This window comes from Heteronotia binoei, chromosome 18, assembly GCF_032191835.1.
Source record: "Heteronotia binoei isolate CCM8104 ecotype False Entrance Well chromosome 18, APGP_CSIRO_Hbin_v1, whole genome shotgun sequence".
Classification (NCBI taxonomy): domain Eukaryota; kingdom Metazoa; phylum Chordata; class Lepidosauria; order Squamata; family Gekkonidae; genus Heteronotia; species Heteronotia binoei.
Genome location: NC_083240.1, coordinates 9,912,135 through 9,939,281, shown reverse-complemented (window position 1 = coordinate 9,939,281; position 27,147 = coordinate 9,912,135). Strand labels below are relative to the sequence as shown.

Sequence of the window (27,147 nt, the reverse complement as noted above, 5' to 3'; positions counted from 1 at the left end):
GTGCCTACTCATTCTGTCCTTGATAATGGTTTCTACCAACTTTTCCAGTATTGAAGTCAGACTGACTGACCTGTAATTTCCCGGCTCTTCTCTGGAACCCTTTTTAAAGATGGGGGTGACATTTGCTACCTTCCAGGCCTCAGGAACGGAGGCAGATTTCAATGAAAGATTACATATTTTTGTCAGGAGATCCACAAGTTCAACTTTGAGTTCTTTCAGAACTCTTGGATGTATGCCATCTGGACCTGGTGACTTATTAGTTTTTAATTCCTTCCTTCCTTCCTTCCTTCCTTCCTTCCTTCCTTCCTTCCTTCCTTCCTTCCTTCCTTCCTTCCTTCCTTCCTTCCTTCCTTCCTTCCTTCCTTCCTTCCTTCCTTCCTTCCTTCCTTCCTCAAACATCTGACATTCATTCTATGCGGCCCTTTCTTTAAGCAAATTTGGCCACCCCTGGCCTAGAATATTACTATCCTTGAATTGCAGATAGGGAAAACTGAAGATGAGTTCTGCTGTGTGTTTGGGGTTGTTCTCACAACAGCCCTGTGAGGTAGGCTATCCTGAAAGAGGCCAGACCAGTGAGCTTCATGGCCTGCTAGGGATTTGAACTCTGTTGTCTGCTAAGTATGCTTGGTGCTGCCCTTTTATCCTGGAGATTGGTTGACTTTCCATGTTTCGCAGTTCCCTTCTTTGACAGGCAAGATTGGTACCAGAAAGTGAACTCTTGTCTTAGGAAGCCGTAAGAACATAAGGGAAGCCATGTTAGATCAGGCCAATGGCCCATCCAGTCCAGCATTCTGCCACTCAGGGGTCAAAACCCAGATACCATCAAGAGGTTCAACAGTGGGGCCAGAACTCCAGAAGCCCTCCCACTGTTGCCCCCCAAGCACCAAGAATACAGAGCATTATTGCCCTAGATAGAATATTTGCTTTAATAGCCACTGATGGACCTCTACACCATATGTTTATCCAATCCCCTCTTGAAGCTGTCTATGCTTGTAGCCGCCACCAGCTCCCGTGGCAGCGAATTCCATGTGAGAATCACCCTTTGGGTGAAGAAGGACTTCCTTTGATCTGTTCTAACCCGACTGCTCAGCAATTTCATGGAGTGCCCACGAGTTCTTGCATTGTGAGAAAGGGAGCAAAGTACTTCTTTCTCTGCTTTCTCCATCCCATGCATAATCTCGTAAAACTCTATCATGTCATCTCTATCATGTCAGTCGGTCTACTGTCATCACTTGTTATTGGAACATCAATGGCTCTGCCCTACCCTGGATCCCAGCTGGAAAGTATAAGCTTTGCCTCTCTCTCCCATTTGCTCGTCTTGCCGGTTTGGTGTAGTGGTTAAGTGTGCAGACTCTTATCTGGGAGAACCGGGTTTGATTCCCCACTCCTCCACTTGCACCTGCTAGCATGGCCTTGAGTCAGCCATAGCTCTGGCAGAGGTTGTCCTTAAAAGGACAGCTGCTGTGAGAGCCCTCTCCAGCCCCACCCACCTCGCAGGGTGTCTGTTGTGAGGGAGGAAGGTAAAGGAGATTGTGAGCCGCTCTGAGACTCTTCGGAGTGGAGGGCAGGATATAAATCCAATATCTTCATCAACCTCACAGGGTGTCTTTTGTGGGGGGGGGGGAAGGTAAAGGAGATTGTGAGCCACTCTGAGACTCCTCGGAGTGGAGGGTGGGATATAAATCTAATATCTTCATCTACCTCACAGGGTGTCTTTTGTGGGGGGGGGGGGAGAAGGTAAAGGAGATTGTGAGCCGCTCTGAGACTCTTTGGAGTGGAGGGTGGGATATAAATCCAATATCTTCATCTACCTCACAGGGTGTCTGTTGGGGGGGGGAAGGTAAAGGAGATTGTGAGCCGCTCTGAGACTCTTTGGAGTGGAGGGTGGGATATAAATCCAATATCTTCATCTACCTCACAGGGTGTCTGTTGTGGTGGGGGGGAAAGGTAAAGGACATTGTGAGCCGCTCTGAGACTCTTTGGAGTGGAGGGTGGGATATAAATCCAATATCTTTATCTACCTCACAGGGTGTCTGTTGTGGCGGGGGGGGGGGGGAGGTAAAGGAGATTGTGAGCTGCTCTGAGACTCTTCGGAGTGGAGGGCGGGATATAAATCCAATATCTTCTTCTTCTTCTTCTTCTTGCTGACTGTGTCTTTCCTCTCCTCCTTCCACAGGAATGCCTGGAGAAATTTGGAGACAGCCTGCAGGAGATGGTGAACTACCACATGGTAAGCACCTCCTTCCGCAAGGCTTTTAGACTGCTTTTGGCTGTATGAGAATGCAGCATTTTTCAAATTGCACACTCCCGTTACCAGGGGAGGTACTTAGAGGTCGGAATGTCAAACCATTTCTGTCCGTCTCTTGCCTTGAAAACCCTATAGGGTCACTATAAGTCAGTTTCCGCCTTGACAATACATTCCACGTGCGTTACTTCGTCTGTAGCAATCCGCTTGCATAGTTTGGTGTCGTGGTTAAGTGCGCGGAGTCATCTGGGAGAACCGGGTTGGATTCCCCGCTCCTTCACTTGCAGCTGCTGGAATGGCCTTGGGTCAGCCATAGCTCTCTTGCAAGAGTTGTCCTTGAAAGGGCAACTTCTGGGAGAGCTCTCTCAGCCTGAGCCACCTCACAGGGTGTCTGTTGTGGGGGAAGGCGATAAAGGAGATTGTAAGCCACTCTGAGACTCTGATTCAGAGAGAAGGGTGGGGTATAAATCTGCAGTCTTCTTCTTCCGTTACCACTTTAGACTCCAGTCATCATTTGTGCAATTATTAGTGAGGAGGAGCGAGAAAGCAGTGTTTGCTTTTCAAACGGCTGCGACTTTGGTCCACCCCTCAAGGGACTCTTGTCCTTCTTACGCCTGTTCAGCAGAAGCTGCTGAATTATCTCTTAGCCCGGGAATCTCTCCTTCGGCCAGATTCCTCCTGACACAGGGAGTGGGCGGCTTGGAACGGTTGTGGCTTCCAAGTGGGGGGGGGGGGATGAGGGAAGGGGGAGATTTTGGTTTCCAGCGATGGGAGCTCAGGATTGACGAGATGCGTTTCTCGTCCTCCTTTGGCATTTTCAGTCAAACCCAAGAGATCCCAGGCGGGTTGTGAAATGCTGGAGGGGCACATAAAATCAATGGCCAGGAAGAAGGGCTAGAACATTTCCTTCTCTGCCACCCTCAAAGGTCAAGGAAAAATCAGGATGCCCAGTTTTCAGCCTTGTGTTTATCTTCCTTCGTTTCATCTGCAATTCTAAAACAGTTTAAATCTGCCGCGAAGGTCCTCGAACAGCTGCGAGCGGCTGGCCTGAGTATTAAAAGCTCCGCCTACCTGTTGGTCACACAGGGTTGCCAAGTCCAATTCAAGAACTATCTGGGGACTTTGGGGGTGGAGCCTGAAGCAAGGTTGTGACAAGCACAATTGAACTCCAAAAGGAGTTCTGGCCATCACATTTAAATGGAACACAGGGACTCTCTCTGGGCAGAACACGTGCCCTGCCAGTGGCAGCTCACATAAAATAAGGCCTCCCCTGAATGTAGGGAGTTGCCTTCCTCTGAGCTACACAGTTGTCAGACAATGCTGTAAAGGGAGGAGGGGCCGTGGCTCAGCAGCAGAGCCTCTGCTTGGCAGGCAGAAGGTCCCAGGTTCAATCCCCAGCGTCTCCAGTTAAAAGGACCACGTAGGAGATGACAAGAAAGACCTTGAGCTGAGACCCTGCCTCGGTGGAAGAGCCTCTGCTTGGCAGGCAGAAGGTCCCAGGTTCTATCCCCAACATCTCCAGTTAAAAGGACCAGACAGGAGATGACAATAAAGACCTTGAGCTGAGACCCTGGCTCAGTGGAAGAGCCTCTGCTTGGCATGCAGAAGGTCCCAAGTTCAATCCCCAGCATCTCCAGTTAAAAGGACCTAGCAGGAGGTGACAATAAAGACAATAAAGAAGAAGAAGATGATATTGGATTTATATCCCGCCCTCCACTCCGAAGAGTCTCAGAGCAGCTTACAATCTCCTTAACCTTCCTCCCCCACAACAGACACCCTGTGAGGTGGATGGGGCTGAGAGAGCTCTTACAGCATCTGCTCTTTCAAGAACAACTTCTGCCAGAGCTATGGCTGACCCAAGGCCATTCCAGCAGGTACAAGTGGAGGAGTGGGGAATCTAATCCAGTTCTCCCAGAGTCCACGCACTTAACCACTACACCAAACTGGCTCTCTGAGCCTCTGCTTGCCATGCAGAAGGTCCCAGGTTCGATCCCCAGCATCTCCAGTTAAAAGGACCAAGCAGGAAGTGATGGGAAAGACCTTGACCTGAGACCCTGGAAAGCCCCTGCCAGACTGAGGAGACAAGACTGACCTTGATGGACCAATCGTCTGATTCAGTATAAGACAGCCACATAACTGCATAAATAGGCCCATGTGAATTTGTTGCTTTTAGATGCCCTCCCAGGTTCAGTCCCCGCCCACTGTAGTTAAAAGGACCAGGCAGGAAGTGCTGAGAAGGACCTCTGCCTGAGACTTTGGACAGCTGCTGCCAGTCTGAGTAGACAAGACTGACCTTGACGGTATAAGGCAGTGCCACGTGTATTTTGTATGCTGCGTCGGACGGAATTGGATCGCGCCACTGCTCCCCGTGCAGAAATTCAGCAGAACAACGGGATCTCGGAGGATTCTGTCCGTTGCATCTCTAAATCGGTGGATGCAAGCAAACCCTCCAAGGTTACGTACAGGGACGTTTCTCACCCTCGCTCCTTGGAACCGGCACTTGAACTTGGGACCTCTTGCCTGCAGCGGTCGTGCCCCAACGCTGAACTTAGGAGCGTCTGCCACCGTGCTGCCGGGAAAGCACTCGTTTCTGTCTCTACACACTGCAGAATCTTCGACTCAGAACGCTCGGTCCCAAGGGCTTGCTGCGCCCGGGAAGAGCCCTGCGCTCTCAAGCACGAAGATCCGTCTCCAAGGAGCGTCTGCAGATTGACTCGAACATGTCTTCGCTGGGCAGCAGCAAGTGTTGGGGCTGGGGTGGGGGGAGAAGAGGGAGAGCTATTTTTAGCATCTCTTGTGCTGTCCCTTTCTCTCCGTGTGGGTGAATATCTTGACTTGTGCCTGTTCAAAGATGGATGGAGTCGGGCGGCTGTGACCAGTGCCTGCTCCGGGCGTGCGTCCAGCCGAATATGGATGAATGGAACATTTTGAAAAGAATGCCGTTTTTAAAATTCAGTCAGACAAGACCTGCCCTTTCGATTGCGAGGAGGGGGGGACCCTTGTAACCTACAGTTTTTATCCACTGGCAATCTTTTCTTTGTCTCTCATACAACTGCCAGCCTGGGGACCAAAGAAAGTGAGCCTAGAGCAGGGGTTCATACAGAGGTGCAACAGGCAGTCTCCTTTTGAGGCAGGGAATTCTGCTGGATTGGAAATGCCAGTGTTGTGTCCATGTTTGTTGGCTACTGCTAAATGAAACAGGAGTCCAGAGGGCTCCTTAAATAATGTTACTTTTTAAGGTGTTGCTGGACTCTTGTTGGATACTGTCGGATGAGACTGATAAAGAGAATGGTAAAATTATCCACCTCCTTAGTAGTACTGGATTGGAAGGCAACAAGGGAATAGTATTGGTGCATTCAGAGATGCAACAGACAGCCTCTTTGTGTTTGGGTTAATTGTGCTGAACCGCTGCATGGGGAGAAGTTGGAGAATCCTGTTCTCTCTGATGTATAGCTGCCTGTCCCTAGTGAAGCCTGAAAGCATGGCCAGAACAGTAAGTCATTCAGAGATTCAGTGGGCAGCCTCCTATGTGAATTCTTTGGTTTCTTTGGGCTCACTTGTGCTTTTAGTTGTTTTATAGTTCTCACAATATACTAGAAAATCACTAGCACACAAGTTAGGAATTACTGCTACCCAGAAACAGAGCCGGAGGGGACCCCAAGGATCATCTAGTCCAACCGCCTGCAATTCACAGCTACCTCCCCCCTTCTTCTCCCCCAGTTTCTCCTACCATATGCTTATGCACTATGCTGTGTTGTTTCAAACTGAAAGACTCCATTGGGGAGAAAAAGATTACAAAAAATGTATTGCCTGGTGTTCTGCTATAATTTTTGCTACAAAAGAAAATAGGTCACGTATAGCTTAGATGTGGCCTAGCCTCCTGGACTGTACCACTTTAGGGGTATGTCTGTGTGCTGGGGTGGGGGAGGATGGGCGAAGAAATGTAGGGCCAAATTCTTTCCCCATATTAAAATCTCCATGCTCAGAGATAATCGTCAGGTTTTAGCTTGGTCTTCACCCTGACATTATGGAACATAAGAACATGAGAAGCCATGTTGAATCAGGCCATGGCCCATCCAGTCCAACACTCTGTGTCACATAAGAACATAAGAGAAGCCATGTTGGATCAGGCCAATGGCCCCTCCAGTCCAACATTCTGTGTCACATAAGAACATAAGAGAAGACATGCTGGATCAGGCCAATGGCCCATCCAGTCCAACACTCTGTGTCACATAAGAACATAAGAGAAGCCATGTTGGATCAGGCCAATGGCCCATCCAGTCCAATACTCTGTGTCACATAAGAACATAAGAGAAGCCATGTTGGATCAGGCCAATGGCCCATCCAGTCCAACACTCTGTGTCACATAAGAACATAAGAGAAGCCATGTTGGATCAGGCCAATGGCCCATCCAGTCCAACACTCTGTGTCACATAAGAACATAAGAGAAGCCATGTTGGATCAGGCCAATGGCCCATCCAGTCCAATACTCTGTGTCACATAAGAACATAAGAGAAGCCATGTTGGATCAGACTAATGGCCCATCCAGTCCAACACTCTGTGTCACATAAGAAGATAAGAGAAGCCATGTTGGATCAGGCCAATGGCCCATCCAGTCCAACACTCTGTGTCACAGAAGAACATAAGAGAAGCCATGTTGGATCAGGCCAATGGCCCATCCAGTCCAATACTCTGTGTCACATAAGAGAAGCCATGTTGGATCAGGCCAATGGCCCATCCAGTCCAACACTCTGTGTCACATAAGAACATAAGAGAAGCCATGTTGGATCAGGCCAATGGCCCATCCAGTCCAACACTCTGTGTCACATAAGAACATAAGAGAAGCCATGTTGGATCAGGCCAATGGCCCATCCAGTCCAACACTCTGGGTCACACAGTGGCCAAAAAAACCTCAAGTGCCATCAGGAGGTCCACTAGTGGGGCCAGGACACTAGAAGCCCTCCCACTGCTGCCCCCCAAGCACCAAGAATACAGAGCATCACTTACCCCAGACAGAGAGTTCCATCAATACCCTGTGGCTAATAGCCACTGATGGACCTCTGCCGTACCCCTTAAAGTCTGAAGTGGTACAATCCAGGGCAATTTTTATGTGTTGGGATTTCTTTGCCTTGTAGAGGAATATTAAAACATGAATGCCCTCATCCCTTTCAGTCTGCCTTGGAAATAAATTAATAGATGGTCCTAAACTTCCAAAGCATCATTCCGCAATGTATTGGAATAGTTTTCTGCTGTAGCCTCTTTCCAATCAGGCTGTTCCAGGGCAGGAAATTCAGATAAATATGTTTATTTTATTTAAACCATTTTTATTCCACCTTTCCACCCATTCAGGGCCCGCAAGATGACTGAGATAAAAACATTTAGACAATAAAAATAATTAAAATATAAAAATCAGTTGAAAACACAAAGCGCTAGAAGGAGGGTATGGAAAATGAACCAAAAAAGGTCTCCGCCTGCCCATGAAAGACACTGATGGAGAGAAAGAAAAACAGACAGGTCTCTCGGGAGGGGGGAGAGTTTTAGAGCCACATCAGAGAAGCCCCTTGCTGAGGTTGCCACCTGGCTAGAGACTGCTGCATTCGGCAGTTGAATCAGATCAGAGAATCTGATTTGGCTGTATATGGTCTGAATTTTTCGGGATTGTATTCGGGGGGTTGTATTCAGTTCGACCGAACCTAACGCACACCACTACTCTAGCCTCAGATTGGGTGGGGGCAACGAAAGCAGGGCCTCCAAGGATGACTGCAGTGAGCAAGTAAGTTCATATGTAAGTTCATCCCCGTGCCATAGAGTTACCCTTCCTCAAAGTACGCTGCCTATCGCCCCTCTGTTTGAGTCGCAGCTCCCGTCAATATGATTCTAAGCAGCAAAGAGAGCTACTATTAGCTATCCCATTCTTGGAAAAAACAGATTTCCATGGCACAGTTCTGTGGTAAGCTAGGGATGTGCCCATTGCTTCTCTGTATGAGTTGCTGTTCCAGTCAGAAGATGTGCTTAAAACAGTCGCTCAAACAGAAACACACACGGCAGCATGTTCTGGGGCAGGGATGCTAGTCCTTACTCTTCCAAACTATAAACACAGTGCTATTTAGATGTAAAAGGGAAGTGAGACTCCAGTCTAAATTCAGAAGAAAGATTCCGCTACGAGAAGCGTGGGGACAACCGCGAGAGACAAAATTACACTGCCCAGAAGGACCTCGTTGAAGGGCTTCCTCTGGTGGGAAGAGCTGCCACGCCATTCCTCTCTGCTTCCACAGTTCTTAATGATCAGATCGTCCCGGGATTCGTTCCCAGCGAAAGCCATGGAAGGCATCTGCTGGTTACGGATCAATACCCTACATCTTTACAGACCGCTTCATGGGGGTAATGAGGCAATGCGATGGCATTAGGGATTACGTCCGTGCAGTTGCTCCCGTTGGCTTCCTGTGGACCATTAAACCTCAGGCTGGGGTTCCAGATCTGCTCCCCGGGTAGCTGATTTCAACTTGAAGTGGTGTTTGCTGAAAGAAAGGGTCATTGTTCTTTTCAATGGAAGTGATTTCCCTCACTGGCAGAGACAGCTACTGTTTTGGTCCAGTATCTCATTCCTGGGAGGAGGAGGAGGAGGAGGAGGAGGAGGAGGAGGAGGAGGAGGAGGAGGAGGAGGAGAAGGAGAAGGAGAAGGAGAAGGAGAAGGAGAAGGAGAAGGAGAAGGAGAAGGAGAAGGAGAAGAAGAAGAAGAAGAAGAAGAAGAAGAAGAAGAAGAAGAAGAAGAAGAAGAAGAAGAAGAAGAAGAAGAAGAAGAAGAAGAAGAAGAAGAAGAAGAAGAAGACGACGACGACGACGACGACGACGACGACTGGATTTGTAAATTTCCTTTCCCTTTCCCTCCCCACAACAGACACCCTGTAGGTATGGCACTGTTCTTGAGCAGAACAACCTTGAGAGAACTCGTGGCTGACCCAAGGTCACATCAGCAAGTGCATGTGAAAGAGTGGGAAATCAAACCCGGTTGTCCCAGATAAGAGTCCACACACCTAACCACTAAATGTTCTGGTGTTTTGCTAAGTGGAGAGTCAGCCTGTTATAGTAGTCTGAGTGTCAGACGAGGATCTGGGAGAGCCAGGTTCGAGTCCCTGCTCTGCCATGGATGTCCTCTCAAGGCGACCTTAGGCCAGTCAGGTACTCTCATCTTAGCTTACCTCCCAGGGTGGTTCTGGTGAGGAGAATTGTGTAGGCCATCTTGGGTCCCCACTAGGATATACATGAAGTAAAGTAATAAGTAAAATGTAAAGTAAAATAAGTAAAATGCAAAATAAAATAAATAAAATGAAGTAAATAAATAAGTAAAATAAGTGCAATAATAATAATCCCTCCCTTCCTCCCTCCCTTCCTTCCCGTATAAGTACATCAGTGGCTATTAGCCATAGCAGCTCAGTAGCTCCTCCATGTTCAGAGTAACATGGAACACCAGTTACTGAGGTAATGCCGGACAACATTTTTGCCTCTGTGCCCTGGTCCAGGGGCAGCTGGTTGGCCACCGTGTGAAACAGCACGCTGGACTCCATGAACCTTCAATCTGAATCTGCCAGAGGTCTTATGCGATATAAGAACCAGCCACGTTTTCGATTCAGAATGAGCCTGTTCAGAGCAGATTAATTGCCTACCAGTTTCCTGTAATTAATTCGACTTTAATTGGGGCCCTCTCAGCCTGAACTGGGAAGATTTGCTCTCAATTTAGACATGACAGTCCCAAATTAAAATCCAATTCAGACTGGTTGTGGGGAGCACAATGGGGCAGTGAGCCTTCCCTACAACTTGTACCTTCTGAACACCCTCTTTGTCATCCCCTTTGAAAGACTGGGGGGAGTACAGGGAAGTCGTTTCAGGAATGCCATTAGTACAGTCTCAAGACTGGGCCTCAGACCATAGCTGTAAGAAATACAATTTCTACAAGATTTTATTCATTCTTGAGGCAAAACTTTAGTATGATTAAAAAAGTAAAGGTAGTCCCCCGTGCAAGCACCAGTCGTTTCCGACTCTGGGATGACGTTGCTTTCACGATGTTTTCACGGCAGACTTTTTATGGGGTGATTTGCCATTGCCTTTCCCAGTCATCTACACTTTCCCCCCAGCAAGCTGAGTCCTCATTTGATCGACCTCGGAAGGATGGAAGGCTGAGTCAACCTGAAGCCGGCTACCTGAACCAGTTTTTTTTGCATACACGTAACACGTGCGGCATGATGACGTAACTCGGAACTGACATCGTCTCACTGGTGATATCACTCGCCAGCTGTTCTAGGAGCTTCTGGAAAAGATCTATGTTTTTCCTGGATGCTCTAGCAATTTGGGAGGCAAAGTTTTCCTCTCAAATTGCTAGAGCGTCTGGGAAAACCATAGAGCTTTCCCAGAAGCTCCTAGAGCAACCGGTGCATGACGTCACCAGTGTGATGACAACACTTAAGAGTGACATCGTTGCACCAGTGACATCGGGAGAGGATCCTCTGCTGGCCCACTGTGGGCAGGCGGGTTGAGGACCCCCAAAGCGGAAGAACCCCTGCCCCATCTGGGAGCTTGGGAGCCCTGGGAGTCGGGAAAATGCACACACGTGACTGACTGAAACAAGAAATTTTTGCCACTTCCAGACCTCTAGGGCAGTGGTCCCCAACCTTTTTGACCCTGGGGATTGGCCCCAGGGCTGGCCTGCTAACCACGGCCCCAGGGCCGGCAGGGTGGGGACACCCAATTCAGCCTCCTGTCCCCCATGACATTTCCTCCTTCACTCCCCACGCAGTTTTGCCACGCCCCCCGCACAACCTCACCACCTCCTCCCGTTTTCCTCCTCCTGTTTCCTCTTCCCTCCTTCACGCCCCCCCCACGCAGCCTCACCACCTCTTCCTTTCCCCATTTCCCTCCCCCATTTCCTCCTCCCTCCTTCACCCCCCTGCACAGCCTCGCCGCCTCCTTCCCCCCAGTTTTCCTCTCCCCATTTCCTCCTCCCTCCTTCCCCACGCTGCCTTGCCGCCTCCTCCCCCTCCCCGTTTTCAGCATTTTAAGGCTAGGGAAGGGGCCGCAAAGCACCTCCCAGGCTGACCTTCCGCCAATCAGCTGATGGGCGGGAAAATCACAGCAACGGCGAGCCACGCTGTCCTTGCCTCCTTCCCTTCCCCAGCCTTAAAATGGTGAAAACGGGAGGAAGAGGAGGTGCCGCGTGGGGGGGGGGGGATGACGAGGCTGTGTGTGTGGGGGTTGGGTGGCAAGGCTGTGTGGCCTGTTTCAAACAGGCTGCAGCCTGGGCCTGGGCCTGGGCCCCGGCCCGGGGGTTGGGGACCCCTGCTCTAGGGGATGCAGGGTTGCCGGTTGAGGGTGAGCAACCCCTGGAAGCTTCTAGGGCCTGAGTTGTGAGGTCTCCCCCTATGGCAGGAAATCTCAGAGCAGGAGTGGGAGAAACAGCATGACATCACGTCTGAGGAAAACTCAGAAGTCGCTCCACTCCAGGAATTGCCAGAAACCCTGTGGTTTTATCATAGAATTTCCAGAAGATGGACATTGGGGAGGGATGGTGGCTCAGTGGTAGAGCATCTGCTTGGTAAGCAGAAGGTCCCAGGTTCAATCCCCGGCATCTCCAGCTAAAAAGGGTCCAGGCCAATAGATGTGAAAAACCTCAGCTTGAGACCGTGGAGAGCCGCTGTCAGTCTGAGTAGATAATACTGACTTTGATGGACTGAGGGTCTGATTCAGTAGAAGGCAGCTTCATATGTTTATATGTTCCAGCAATTCTTAGAGATGTGTGACATCATTTCTGGGTTTTCCATAGAAGTCAGGCCACACCATTGCTGACAGTGCCCCCCTCCCCCAGCGTTCCTGTCCCCTTCGGACTTCTGCTGCTTGGTGGGCATGGTTTGGTAGCCCCATTTAGGAAAGTGCCATGATATCATTTCTGGGTTTACCATAAAGGTTTGGGGTATTACTAGAGTGGCCTGGCAACATGCGACATCACATCCAACTATGGGACTGGAAGCAGCCTTGTGACATTGCCACATTTTTTGTCCTAATTTCTCCTGCTGCTGCATTGGCCATCACTGGGGAGGCAGGGACTGAGGGAAGAAGGCCTGACCCCCAAATGGCACAGCTTGTGTTACACAGGAGTATCACAGACTTTGCAAGTTCTTTAATTTTATACCCCACCATATCTCAATAGGGTTGTCAGGTTTGTGCTGGAAAATACCTGGAGACTTTGGGGGTGGATTGTGGAGAGGGTGGGGACAATGCCATAGACTCCACTCTCCAAAGCTGCCGTTTTCCCCAGGGGAGTTGATCCAGATGGAGATCAACTGTAAAAGCAGGAGATCTCCAGGCCCCACCTGGAGGCTGGAAACCCTATAAAATTCTAAGAGAGTTTCTTTTTCTAAAAAATGAGATGTTGGGAGATCTTTTGTTGTTCAGTCGCACTGTCGAGTCCGACTCTTTGCAACCCCATGGACCAAGTCACGCCAGGCCCTCCTGTCTTCCACCATCCTCCAAAGTCCATTCAAATTCACGTTAGTTACATCAGTAATGCTGTCCAGCCATCTCATCTTTTGCTGTTCCCTTTGCCTTTTGCCTTTCCCAGCATCAGGGTCTTCTCCAGGGAGTGCCCCCTTCTCATTTGATGGCCAAAGTGCTTGAGCTTCAGCATCTGACCTTCCAGGGAACAGTCAGGGTTGATTTCCCTTAGGGCTGGCTGATTTGATCTTGCGGACCAAGGGACTCTCAAGAGTCTTCTCCAGCACCACAAAGTATTTGAGCTTCAGCTTCAGCATCTGTCCTTCGAGGGAACAGTCTGGGTTGATTTCCCTTAGGACTGACTGATCGGATCTTCTTGCAGTCCAAGGGACTCTCAAGATTCTTCTCCAGCACCGCATCTCAAAAGCATCTATTCTTCTGCGCTCGGCCTTCCTTATGGTCCAGCTCTCACAGACATACATTTACAGAGTTTTTAAAAAGCTCTTAGAAACATTTGCAGAAGTTGCAGACGGGACTGTTTTACATTTCTCCATGGGATATGTACAACAGGAAGCGGCAGATGGTGAGATTTTCATTTAGCTTTCCCCACTGCTGGCAGGCATTTCTGTCTTTGGGAAACAGGAGATGGACATCAGAAGGGGTGGAATTCTAGCAGGGGCTCCTTTGCATATTAGGCCACACGTTCCTGATGCAGCCAATCCTCCAAGAGCTCACAAACAAGAGCCTTGTAAGCTCTTGGAGGATTGGCTGCATCAGGGGTGTGTGTCCTAATATGCAAAGGAGCTCCTGCTAGAATTCCACCCCTGGACAGCAGAATGTCTCCAGGTGCAGGTGACATCTCTTCTGGACTTCCTGGGCAACTGATGGAGACCAGCTAGTTTTCCATTGTTCTCCCCTCCAAGGGGAGGGACGGTGGCTCAGTGGTAGAGCATCTGCTTGGTAAGCGAAAGGTCCCAGGTTTAATCCCTGGCATCTCCAAAAAGGGTCCAGGCAAGTAGGCGTGGAAATCCTCAGCTTGAGACCCTGGAGAGCTGCTGCCAGTCTGAGAAGAGAATACTGTCTTTGATGGACCAAGGGTCTGATTCAGTATAAGGCAGCTTCGTATGTTCATATCTATGTACCCTGCAATACAGAGCATATTATTCAGCTGCTTCTTTGCGTTTTCTGCAAAAATGCAGGCTGTGACTCTCTCTCTCTCTCTCTGCAAGACGTGTCCATAGCTCCGGCAGGAACCTTGGAACTTTGGAGTTCCAAGCAGTTACCCTGAGTGCTACTACAGCGGTGCCAGCCCTAGAACCAGGAAGCCTATAGATTAACCATCTCTCCTCTATATCCCATCGAAATCCCTCCCCCCACCCCATTTTCCAAAGCGACTTGTGTTGAGTCACATCCTGGAATCCGGATGACTTCTTTGGGGCTAAGAGCTGGGTGGGGTAGGAGACAAGCTTTCTGGAAACTACAGACAATCCCTTCCAAGTGCAGTTTAGGAAGCCAAGAAAAGGACTGGGTAGTTTGAAATCAGATTCAGTTTAAAAAAAACCCCAAAAAAACCCCACAATCGTAATAGTAAGCCTCACCCTTCTTTTTTTTATTTAATCAGTTGACTTTTTGTTTTGAAAAATTAAACATCGGATCCATCTGCAGAGCCGTTCCATATGATCTTGGCTGCAGGTCAATTCAATATAGATGGGTATGAGGAGAGAGAGCTGATCTCACACGGCATTGTTCCTAGAATTTATTTGGCCAACGCTGGCCTGGTTTGAAAGCTGCTCTCTCTCTCTCTCTCCATGGATCATCCCTCCTGCTTGCAGGAAACAGAGTTGCCAGCATTTAGAAATCCAAAACAATATACTTTTGGCTCTCTTTCACCTCAAACTTCCCACCCCGCTTGGCTTCCCATCGAACAATAGCCACGTGAAGCTGCTTTTCTGTGGAGTCAGGCTGTTAGCCTGCGTAGCTGAGCGTTGTCTGCTGAGGCGGAGAAAGGCGCTTCCCAAGGCTTGCTGAAATCTTTTTGAAAGGAGAGGGGCTGGTGTTTGAGAGGTGCTCTACCTCTGTGCCACAGCCCCTCTGGAGTGAAAGAAGAAGAAGCCCCGAGCTTATGAAATGATGCTCTGTATTCTTGGTGCTTGGGAGGGGCAATAGGGTGAGGACTTCTGGTGTCCTGGCCCCACTGATGGACCTCCTAATGGCACCTGGTTGTTGTTGGTTTTTGGCCACTGTGTGACACAGAGTGTTGGACTGGATGGGCCATTGGCCTGATCCAACATGGCTTCTCATATGTTCTTATGTCTAGGACAGTGATGCTTGGTGCTTGTGGGGGGGAGGCACAGTGGGAGGGCTTCTGGTGTCCTGGCCCCACTGGTGGACCTCCTGATGGCACTAGGTTTTTTTGGCCACTCTGTGACCCAGAGTGTTGGACTGGATGGGCCATTGGCCTGATCCAACATGGCTTCTCTTATGTTCTTGTGTGACACAGAGTGTTGGACTGGATGGGCCATTGGCCTGATCCAACATGGCTTTTCTGATGTTCTTATGTGACACAGAGTGTTGGACTGGATGGGCCATTGGCCTGATCCAACATGGCTTCTCTGATGTTCTTCTGTGACACAGAGTGTTGGACTGGATGGGCCATTGGCCTGATCCAACATGGCTTTTCTGATGTTCTTATGTGACACAGAGTGTTGGACTGGATGGGCCATTGGCCTGATCCAACATGGCTTCTCTGATGTTCTTCTGTGACACAGAGTGTTGGACTGGATGGGCCATTGGCCTGATCCAACATGGCTTCTCTGATGTTCTTCTGTGACACAGAGTGTTGGACTGGAGGGGCCATTGGCCTGATCCAACATGGCTTCTCTGATGTTCTTATGTGACACAGAGTGTTGGACTGGATGGGCCATTGGCCTGATCCAACATGGCTTTTCTGATGTTCTTATGTGACACAGAGTGTTGGACTGGATGGGCCATTGGCCTGATCCAACATGGCTTCTCTTATGTTCTTATGTGACACATAGTGTTGGACTGGATGGGCCATTGGCCTGATCCAACATGGCTTCTCTTCTGTTCTTATGTGACACAGAGTGTTGGACTGCATGGGCCATTGGCCTGATCCTACATGGCTTCTCTTATGTTCTTATGTGACACAGAGTGTTGGACTGGATGGGCCACTGGCCTGATCCAACATGGCTTTTCTGATGTTCTTATGTGACACAGAGTGTTGGACTGGATGGGCCATTGGCCTGATCCAACATGGTTTCTCTGATGTTCTTATGTGACACAGAGTGTTGGACTGGATGGGCCACTGGCCTGATCCAACATGGTTTCTCTGATGTTCTTATGTGACACAGAGTGTTGGACTGGATGGGCCATTGGCCTGATCCAACATGGCTTCTCTGATGTTCTTATGTGACACAGGGTGTTGGACTGGATGGGCCATTGGCCTGATCCAACATGGCTTCTCTTATGTTCTTCTGTGACACAGAGTGTTGGACTGGATGGGCCATTTGCCTGATCCAACATGGTTTCTCTGATGTTCTTATGTGACACAGAGTGTTGGACTGGATGGGCCATTGGCCTGATCCAACATGGTTTCTCTGATGTTCTTATGTGACACAGAGTGTTGGACTGGATGGGCCATTGGCCTGATCCAACATGGCTTCTCTGATGTTCTTATGTGACACAGAGTGTTGGACTGGATGGGCCATTGGCCTGATCCAACATGGCTTCTCTTATGTTCTTCTGTGACACAGAGTGTTGGACTGGATGGGCCACTGGCCTGATCCAACATGGCTTCTCTTATGTTCTTATGTGACACAGAGTGTTGGACTGGATGGGCCACTGGCCTGATCCAACATGGCTTCTCTGATGTTCTTATGTGACACAGAGTGTTGGACTGGATGGGCCATTGGCCTGATCCAACAGGGCTTCTCTTATGTTCTTAAGTTGGCCTTTCTCAGGACTGAGATCTCATCCGTCCTACTTAATTTTATAACCGATAGATGCAAAATGTGCGTGTAAAGTGCTTTCGGGTCACATTTGACCGCTCTGACCTGGATAGCCCAAGCAAACCCGATCTCATCAGATCTTGGCAGCTAAGCAGGGTCGACTCCGTCACGGCCTAGCAAACGGCTGCATCCCATAAATGCTTTTTGAGAGAGTCAAGTGGAAGAAAGGTGTGAACAGCCCCAATAAAAGTGTCAGTGATCAATAAATACAAAGCAAGTATTTATGGGAGACCTTCTTGGAATACCAGCAGTTGGGAAGGCAGGGGCAGGCTTTATGCAGCCACCTCTTGGAATATTCTCCAGCCCCCCAGTAGGGGTCAGTCACCATCGGCTGTCATGACCTCCAGGTACATGTGCGCGCACACACACACATAGGCAAGAGAAGTCCAAAGGCGGTTTGCCATTGCCTGCCTCTGCAAAGCCACCCTGGATTCCCTTGGTGGTCTCCCATCCAAATACTAACTAGGCTTGACCCTGCTCGGCTTCCAAGATCTGATGAGATCGGGCTAGCCTGGATCATCCAGATCAGGATCTGTGCAAAATACTAGAGACATCAGCTCCCGAGACATAATCTAGCAAACGGCTGCCTCCCATAAATGCTTTTTGAGAGAGTCAAGTGGAAGAAAGGTGTGAACAGCCCCAATAAAAGTGTCAGTGTTCAATCAATACAAAACAAGTAACATTATGATCTTCCAAGGAGAGCCAGTTTGGTGCAGTGGTGAAGTGCGTGGACTCTTATCTGGGAGAACCGGGTTGGATTCCCCCCTCCTCCACTTGCAGCTGCTGGAATGGCCTTGGGTTAGCCATAGCTCTGGCAGAGGTTGTCCTTGAAAGGGCAGCTGCTGTGAGAGCCCTCTCCAGCCCCACCCACCTCACAGGGTGTCTGTTGTGGGGGGGAAAGATATGGGAGATTGTTAGCCGCTCGGAGTGTCTGATTCAGGGAGAAGGGTGGGGTATAAATCTGCTATTATTATTCTTTTTAACTATTGAAGCCAAGGATTAAACTGAACCATGGCCCCTCTGTTATGGGAAGGTAATGTACAGGAAGCCACTAGGAGGGACAGTGGCTCAGTGGTAGAGCATCTGCTTGGTAAGCAGAAGGTCCCAGGTTCAATCCCTGGCATCTCCAAAAAAGGGTCCAGGCAAATAGGCGTGAAAAACCTCAGCTTGAGACCCTGATGAGCTGCTGCCAGTCTCAGTCTCAGTAGACAATACTGACGTTGATGGACCAAAGGTCTGATTCAGTAAAAGGCAGCTTCATATGTCCATAGTGATAGACAGGAAGCATAGTGATAGACAGGAAGCATAGTGATAGATGGGAAGAATAGTGATAGGAAGCAGAGCATCACAGTGATGGACAGGAAACTGTACATCAGTACGGTTATGCACTTACACTTGAATCAAGAAGTTTCCCTTCCCCAAGATATTTCCAATCCAGAGGCCCAGAAGAGAGGGCTGGTAGCACCCGGGAAGCTCTAGCAACTGTATGCAGGAGGCCACGTTTTAAAAAGACTTCTCTTTCAAAGGCACAATAGGGAAAATAATTAATCAGGGACAAAACCCAGAAAACGGGAATTTTCCTTGGCAAGCAGGGAACCGGAACATGTTAAAACTTGTAAATGAGTTTTACTCTCTGAAACGCGCTTTCAGATCTCCTTCCTAAACTCACAATAAATAGCTAGAAAAATAGAAGATTGACACCCAGTGCAAAACAAGATGATGTCTGGACTCCTCGAGGCTTCCGTTGAAATTTGGGGTGTGGTGGGGGGTGCTACACAGCCTATTCCTTCCAAGACTCACATGCTAATGAACGAGCCATTGCAGTCAAACTTGAGGTTGGAATTGCCCCCCTTCGCACGCCCCTGATAACCAACGTAGCTGAGGATTCCAAGCCCCAGGCCTTGAATTCAGCAGGAGCTCACAGGAGTGCAGCTCCTGAACCTTTCTGACAGCCCCCCTCCTCCTCCCTGCCTACCTAGTAGGTGCAGCTGCATAACAATCCCTGGATTAGGAGAGCGGGCAGCCAGCCAGCCACCAGGAGCTTTGCCACGCTCCCAGCAGCCCTCATTAACCCCTGGAGAAGCCCGCGCCACCCTTTCTCCACTTCTTATGTGATTTTGGGAGGCGGGTGGCTTGCTGGCCTTTTGACTGGAGGTGGTGGCCTAGGAGAGCCCCAGGCAAACGAGGCCTGCTTGGGCTGGCTGGATCTCTAGCCGGCTTAAGCCGGTCTCGCTTGCCCGGGGCTCTCCTTTCTTGCATCTGGTTGCTTTTAGCTGGTGTGTGGGGGGGCAGCATATGTTAATGAGTTATGCTAATGAGCCCCACCACCTATTTTTCTACAAAACGACCCCTGCCAAGGCCATTGATACAGGCAGCCCGGTAGATTAGACTGACACAAAGGCAGAAGCAGTTTCTATGGGAGAAGGAGGAGGAAAAGGTCCTTCTGATTTTTGCTGGCTGGTGCGTTGCACACGTCAGTGTCACCGCTGTGGGAAAAGTTGTGGGCCAGGGACTTTGTGAGCAAATCGTTTCTTTCCCCAGAAAGGCAGGGAGGGGGGACCCCTCTGGGTGCCAAAGCCAGCAAATAAGTTTACACAAATCTGGGTGGTCGGGGTTCTGTCTTTCTCCTTCCTCTCCCTCCCTTTGCATGTGTTCGCATTTAAAGTCCATTAATCGCTCTTTGGATTCAGCCAAAATCTGGCTTGCCCTTTCGCTTATTCCTTGGCAGGGGACTGCTGAAGGAGCAAATGGATTGCAGTCATGGCTGCCTGCGCGGAGGCCGTTTCCCTGCAGCAAATTGGCAGGCCCTCCGACATTTCGTAGATGAAAACAGGGTCCGGGTTTTGCCTTGTCACGCACTCCATTCCTACTGCAAGGATCACCGTAGGGTGGCCAAGCTCCCGGGGTTGCTGGCCTCCTGGTGGGGCCTGGAGATTTCCCGCTCTACAACTGATCTCCAGCTGGCAAAGATCAGCTCCCCTGGAGAAAAGGGCTGCTTGGAAGGGTGGGCTCTGTGGCACTGGAGCCTGCTGAGGCCCCTCCCCTCCCCAAACCCCGCCCTCTGCTGGATCTACCTGCAAAGTTTCCAGGTATTTTCCCACACAGACCTGGCAACCCTATTTTGAGCATGCCTGGACGACTCCTGGAATTACCACCGGGACCTTTTCGTTGTAGAAAAAGCCCAGCAGGAACTCATCTGCATATTAGGTCACCCCCCCCTGACATTGCCATTGTTTCGCACAGGGCTTTTTTTTGTAGAAAAAGCCCAGCAGGAACTCCTTTGCATATTAGGCCGCACTTCCTGACGCCAAACCAGCCAGAACTGCGTTCCTGTGCGTTCCTGCTCAAACAAAAGCCCTGGTTACAACAGACAACAGAGATTCATTCCCCTGGACAAGATGGCTGCTTTGGCCTGTAGGGCATTATGCTCTAATGAGGTCTCTCCCTTCCCCAAACTTCACCTTCCCAAGGTTCTACCCCCAAATCTCCAGGAATTTCCAAACCCAAAGCTGGCATCCCTAATCACTAAAAAAAAAAGAAGAAGTAAAGGTAGTCCCCTGTGCAAGCACCAGTCGTTTCCGACTCTGGGGTGACGTTGCTTTCACAACGTTTTCACGGCAGACTTTTTGCGGGGTGGTTTGCCATTGCCTTCCTCAGTCATCTACACTTTCCTCCCAGCAAGATGGGGACTCATTTTACCGACCTCGGAAGGATGGAAGGCTGAGTCAACCTGGAGCCGGCTACCTGAACCCAGCTTCTTCCGGGATCGAACTCAGGTCGTGAGCAAAGGGCTCTGACTGCAGTACTGCAGCTTTACCACTCTGCGCCATGGGGCTCTTTGCTCGCTAATCACTACCTGTCCCTAATTGCTACCTGATGACCAGCGGCCTGGAGACCAAACTCTACCAAGAAAGGCTGAGGGACTTAGGAATGTTCAGCCTGGATAAAGAGGAGACTGAAGGGGGATATGATTGCTCTCTTGAAGGATTTGAAAGGCTGTCACTTAGAAGAGGGCAGGGAGCTGTTCCGGTTGGCGACAGAGGAGAGGACTAGGAATAATGGGTTTAAATTTACGGAGTGGTTCAGTGGTGGAATCAATGTCTAGGGAGGTGGTGAATTCCCCCTCACTGGCAGTCTCCAAGAAGAAAAACACGTGTCAGGAGTAGGAACATAAAAAGAGCCCTGCTAGATCAGACCAATAGTCCATGTAGTCCAGCATCCTGTCTCACACAGTAGCCAGCCAGTTCCTGACACCTTCTCCTGATGTTTCCTCCTGGCTCTGGGATTCAAAAGCTCAGTGTCTTTGAGTGTGGAGATTCCCCTCAGTCACCATGCCTAGTATCCATTGATAGATGTATTTTCCATGAATCTCTCTAATCCCTTTTTAAAGCTGTTCGTTGTGTGGGGAAACACCCTGCAGTTTAGAAAACTAGCACAAGACGCAAGCGGTTTCCCCTCACACATTCTGTTTTTTATTGGCTGCAGGTTTTGTTTTGTTTCGTGTGGGTGGGTGCGTGTTACTTCTAGATGCACTTAGTGATTGGGAAGGTAGTTTGCATGTACCAGGTCCCAGTTTCAAAACCTGGAAATTTCTGCTACAGTGGGGTGGAAAAGGGGTGGGAAAGACCATTCCCCGCCTGAGACTTCGGAGAGCATTGGGTGGAGACAAATGGACCAGTGGCCTGACTTTTAATGAGCTTCATGAGGTTCTAGTAGAGGTTAGAGTATGAGCAGATGGGGACCTCTGCTGGGAAAAATGGGGACATGGGATTTTTTTTTTAAAGGCAGCCAATAACCCTGGAGTTTCTGGAGCTAAGCCTCAAGCAATCCCTGGTTAGATTACCTGCTGCCACGCTGGTTCCATTCCTAGCGGTTGGCCCAAGGAAGAACTGGCACTGTAGGGGGCGCTGTCTGCAGGTGAAATGGAATCTCACCCAGATTGGCGATTCTGCAAATCTTGGGGGCAGTTCTTTTCCGTTGTGCCCAGAGCACAGATGTTTGCCAGGGAGGCGGTAGGCTGATCCTGCCTCGAGCAGGTGGTCAGACCAGATGGCCTGTGTGGCCCCTTCCAACTTTATGATTCTATGGTCTCCCTGCTAAGCATTCTGCCCAGAACTATCCTTACCTGAAAAGTAATGACTGAATAGGAGCACTTTAAAGACACCATCAGAGTTTGTATTCTTTTTAATGTAACTGATTTTATATATATGTACTGTATTTTTAAAATGTTGTACATGGCCCAGAGCCTGGCACTATCTGGGATAGGGCGATTCATCAAATGCAATAAATAATAATAATAATAATAATAATAATAATAATAATAATAATAATAATAATAATAATAATAATAATAATAATAATAAGGCCATATTATTAAAAGAAATTGCTTGGAGGTGTATTCTCTCAGCCCATTTTTCATTTGACTGCCCATGGAGGGAGGGGATGAGGGAATGAACGTTTGGAAATATATTACCATTATGGCAGTACAGATAATGACATACATCTAACGTATTACAATATGCATGGTGTGTTCATCCAATTAAGCACCATTCCCAGAAGTTCACAGAAGTTCATTGGAAAGGAGCGAATGCTTAATTAGGATCAATATGGGAGCAAGATGAGTGATATTCATTCAATCCTAGCTTGGAAACACGTCTTCTGTGTTCCGGGGCGGTATATCTCTCTAATTTTCCATGCCTTTCCTGTGAACTTCAGGGGGCTACATGCAATGTTCTGTCTAAGCTGCAGTGTCTTGTGAGCAAAAATTCTACTTTGTGAGCTTCTGGCATTAAAGCTGTGAGCTACTGGCATTAAAGTTGTGACCTGTTGCATAAATGAGTGTGCTCTGGGGTCCTCCTTCCTAAGCTAAGACAAAAATGTGTGAGCTGGAGGCTAAAAATCTGTGAGCTAACATGCTAACTCAGCTTAGAGGGAACACTGGCTACATGAGCATCTATTCAGTGCCTATCAGATGACAGTTTCCCAAGGATGGTTTTTTTCACATTCTGATAAGTTTCACATTGCTGATAAGTTCCTGTTTCTGTCCTGTTTCTGATAAGTTCCTGTTTCTTCCCTGACATTTCCCTGTTCTGCATGTGTTTTGCTCCATCTAGCGGTCGATTTGATATTATGCCGTTTATTTCCGGCATATCTCCCTGCCAGTTTAAACTGTAGGGTTTTACACCAGAGATAACTCTGTGTGATATTGAATAGACTACTAGAGGGACCAAAACACCTCCAAAACAGAAAGACAACCCAAAACAGAAAGACAACACCTCCAAAACAGAAAGACAACCCAAAGAAACAAGAACTTACCAGTGAGTAAAATGAGACGGTGGGAAAGCTCAAACATGAACTTTTGTTCTTACTCCACCTGCTAAGCATGGAAACCATTTTGTAATCTCACTGATTTGTTTTGCTGGCTCTCTTTCTCTCTCAGATCCTTTTTGACCAAGCTCAGAGGTCCGTCCGGCAACAGCTGCACAATTTTGTGAAAGAGTAAGTTCCTGAGGGTATCTTGTTGGGGTGTTGAATCTGCCAGATGGGATCTAGCAGGTACTGTCTGTCTGCCCTACTGAGTGAACAACTCTGAAAGATGGACTTAAAATGCGTTTATCAGTATTGTGTATAAAAGTTGTACAACATGGAACCACAAAATGAAGAACTGAAGCCACTGATGCAAATACAAATAAACACAAAAAAGATATTAAATAAGGGGATGTTTGCTCCTCCCTAGTGAGATAGGCTGGAAGCCTTCACCGTTTCCCATCAACAGCTGCCTTCCCTTTTTTAAAACTGTGTTTTAGTAATCCTTGCCAAAATGCTTGTGTATTTGCCTTCCTTTGCCCTCAGGGATACAATCAGGAAATTGTTTCTGATTTTACTTAGTGACTTTCCCATATCAGACTTAAGGCCAACAATGTGAACCCTGATTGGCTAGGATCGTCTGTGTGACTGATTCAGACAGGAAGAAGCATTAGCACTCAAATGGAATAGTGTACTAAATGAGATTTTTTTAAAAGAATAGAGTGATTAGATGGTGTGAGCACCCTACTTATCTTAAAATGTTGTACAGGGTTTGTTTGTTTGAGGAATACATCCCTCCCCCACCCCCCACAGTTTGCAAATCAAAACTGTCAGGCGTTTATTCCAATTCATATTATGGATTCATAGTAATGAGGTAATTACATAAAACTTTTTATTATTGCTCATTGCATCGAGCATAAAGGTACAAGGATTGCCAACTGGTTTATAGAGAAAAATATCTATCCCTTTAATAAAGGGATCATAATAAAGGAATCATAAATGATACTGTGTGGAAATGGGCATCTGAAGCCTTTTAAGTCAGGGGTGTCAAACTCATTTGTTATGAGGGCCGGAACTTGTCGGGCTGGGTCTCGGACCAGGCCATGTGTATACCTATTTAAGGTTAGGTAGCAAAGATATAAAGTTTATAAAGGACACAGACAAACACAAAGGTTTTTTTTTTAAAAAAACCCTTAAAACATTAGCATTCGTTGGTCTTAAAGGTGCTTTCATTGTGTTTCTCTCATGGGATCCAGGGAACTGGGCAAAGGAAGCTCCAGCTCTTTCCTTCTTTCCCAAGGGGGACAAAGAAGGAGAGGAGCCTCAGCCAATGGAGAAAATAGAGGCTATGGGCTGTAACTCCTGTGCGATTGAGCAAGCCTGGCAAAGCAAGCTGTGATGCAGAAGGAAGCAAGAGAGAGGGAGAAGGAAGCAGATGACAGGCAGTTGCTCGGGGTCCTGATAGGAGCCCTCCAGGGGGCCTGATTTTGCCCCCGGGCCACATGTTTTACACTCCTGTTTTGAGTCATGGAGGTAACAATCATCACCTGGTAAATATCATCCCATTAAACTTCTAGTAAAGGGCAAGCTGTTTTTAACCAGGTAGAGCCATCTGGAGAGCAAATAATCTGTGCTCCTTGCAAAGCCATGTGTCTTACAGTTTTGCTTTTAAAATTGAAAGTAAGATAGGATACTGACTCCAGTTTCCAAATGGTGGGGATGTGTGTAGGCATGTGTATTTTGAAGCAATAAAAAAAATGGATTTGAAACTCCTTTTATTACATTTGTTACTATAACAAAAAAAAAAAGTGGAATGAAGATACCATTTGTGTGGTTAGTTTCCTTCGCTACTGAAAGCCTGGTTTAGAGAGAATATAAGAGGTCAGCAAAGTGGGGGGAGAGGGAGGGAGGGAGAGAGGGAGAGAGAGCTTGAGCTCAAGGACAGAAGCATATACATGAAACTGAAATGGATGTTATCCAATCATTGGGGTCAAACAGATCTTGCAACAGAAGAGATCTGTACAAAGAGGCCTTTGTTTCCACAGTGTTTCCACTTATCATTGTGGCTCATTTGCTTGAGGAGGTCTTTCAGCTTTTCTACTTTAGTCAACAGAAAGGGGGAGAGAGTCAGGAAAGATAACGACACTGCCCTCAAAGCTCTGGTATCCCGAAATTATTCTGCCTCCTCCAAAGAGACTGGAGACCTAGGGTGCATTTGAACTACTCTAAATAATGTGTTTTGCAACTGGATTTTTACAGTGGATGAATAACAAAAAAAAAATCCAGTTGCAAGCACATTATTTAGTGTAATGTGAATGCACCCTAGCGTTTGTTGCCCTGCCCTGTCTTTCTCTAAGAAAAAAAAGGACAGACAAATAAATTCTTGCTGACTTCTCAGGCTGAGGGTGTGCGTGCGTAAACCCATTATTTGACTTTCCCCATTTAAATAGCAGCATCAAGCCTTGCTTGGTTTGCCCCATTCCATCCTATGCAAAACCAATCCTTCAGATTCCTCATCCGCTTAAAAAAACAGGGGGCAGGTACAGGGCAGGCATCTGAAGCAAGAGAATATAGGTCAGTGAGGCAGAGGCGGCCTTCCACGAAGCAAGGCCCAGTTGCCATGGGAACGGACAGGCACTCAGAGTCCCCCCCCCCCCGGCAGCGGTGGGCAGCTGGATCAAATGGGTGGGATGAGGACAGTGAAGGACCGTTGTGACCCCCCCATTACAGCACCCCATCTTCTGTAGACAACTGCCGCCCCACACACATGCACTTTACACATTTCTCAGATTTCTGAGGTGGCGGAGAATGAAAATCGTAGATTGCCCTTCATTGTGGTGGGCATCACCAAATCCAACATCAAGCCACACAACGTGAAGGCAGCATGGTGCCTTTCATTTGCAAGCGGACTATTATGGGCTTTAGAAAATAATAATTTCTTCAGAAATAATCTCTCTCCCCGCCCCCACCCCCCACCCCGGTTGCCTTCTTAATTTTCTGACTGGGAGATGAGGCTGTTTTATGCACAGCCGAGATTATGGATGGGCCAGCAGCGTGAAAGAATATCTGGGCAGAGACAAGTCCAATTGTGTAGATGAAGTGGTGGACGGACGACTGGGAAGGCCTGGGTTCGAATCTTTCCTCAGCCATGGGGCTCTCTGGGCTGCTGTGGACCAATTGCTCCCTTTCTCTGGCTAAGTTATGCTGTGAGGATAAAATGCCTGAGGGGAAATCTGTGTATACAGCTTTGATTTCCTCAGAAAAGGGGCTGAATGGAAATAAAACCAATTATCACTGGATTTGGTTCACCTTAGTTTAGGGTTGCCAGCTACAGGTTAACAAATTTCTGGAGCTTACGGGGTGGAGAGCTTTGGGAGGCAATGTTTGAGGATGGTAGCGACCACAACAAAGCACAGTGCCCTAGAGTCCACCCTCCAAAGCAGCCATTTTCACAAGGGGAAGTGGTCTCTATCATCTGGAGAGCAGGTGTAATTCCAGGTGATCTCCAGTCCCAACCTGGAGGTTGGCAGCCTGGTCTCAGATTCATTGCTCCCCTTGCTGAATCTTTTATTTCTTGTCTGCCATTTGACTGCTGTTGGGGCAAAAATAGCATTGCCAAACATGACGGCTTTAATGGGGAATCTTCAGTGCAAGGAAAGAAGAACAGGTGTAGTGGTGAAGTGCGCGGACTCTTATCTGGGAGAACCGGGTTTGATTCCCCACTCCTCCACTTGCAGCTGCTGGAATGGCCTTGGGTCAGCCATAGCTCTCTTATCTGGGAGAACCGGGTTTGATTCCCCACTCCTCCACTTGCAGCTGCTGGAATGGCCTTGGGTCAGCCATCGCTCTCTTATCGGGGAGAACCGGGTTTGATTCCCCACTCCTCCACTTGCAGCTGCTGGAATGGCCTTGGGTCAGCCATAGCTCTCCTAGGAGTTGTCTTTGAAAGGGCAGCTTCTGTGAAAGCTCTGTCAGCCCCATCCACCTCACAGGGTGTCTGTTGTGGGGGAAGGAGATAAAGGAGATTGTAAGCCGCTCTGAGACTCTGATTCAGAGAGAAGGGCGGGGTATAAATCTGCCATTCTT

At 48.5% G+C, this 27,147-nt stretch overlaps 1 protein-coding gene across 3 annotated transcripts in view; it reads left to right on the top strand.

Annotated features, from left to right (window-relative positions):
- The window catches only part of ACAP3 (ArfGAP with coiled-coil, ankyrin repeat and PH domains 3), a 241,085-nt gene that overhangs the window by 109,350 nt on the left and 104,588 nt on the right, over nucleotides 1-27,147 (top strand). For all 3 annotated transcript variants that reach the window (XM_060259262.1, XM_060259261.1, XM_060259263.1), the window contains exons 4-5: nucleotides 2,177-2,230; nucleotides 23,195-23,253. In XM_060259262.1, the coding sequence (XP_060115245.1) occupies nucleotides 2,177-2,230; nucleotides 23,195-23,253 (113 nt within the window). The remainder of the gene's footprint in view (nucleotides 1-2,176; nucleotides 2,231-23,194; nucleotides 23,254-27,147) is intronic.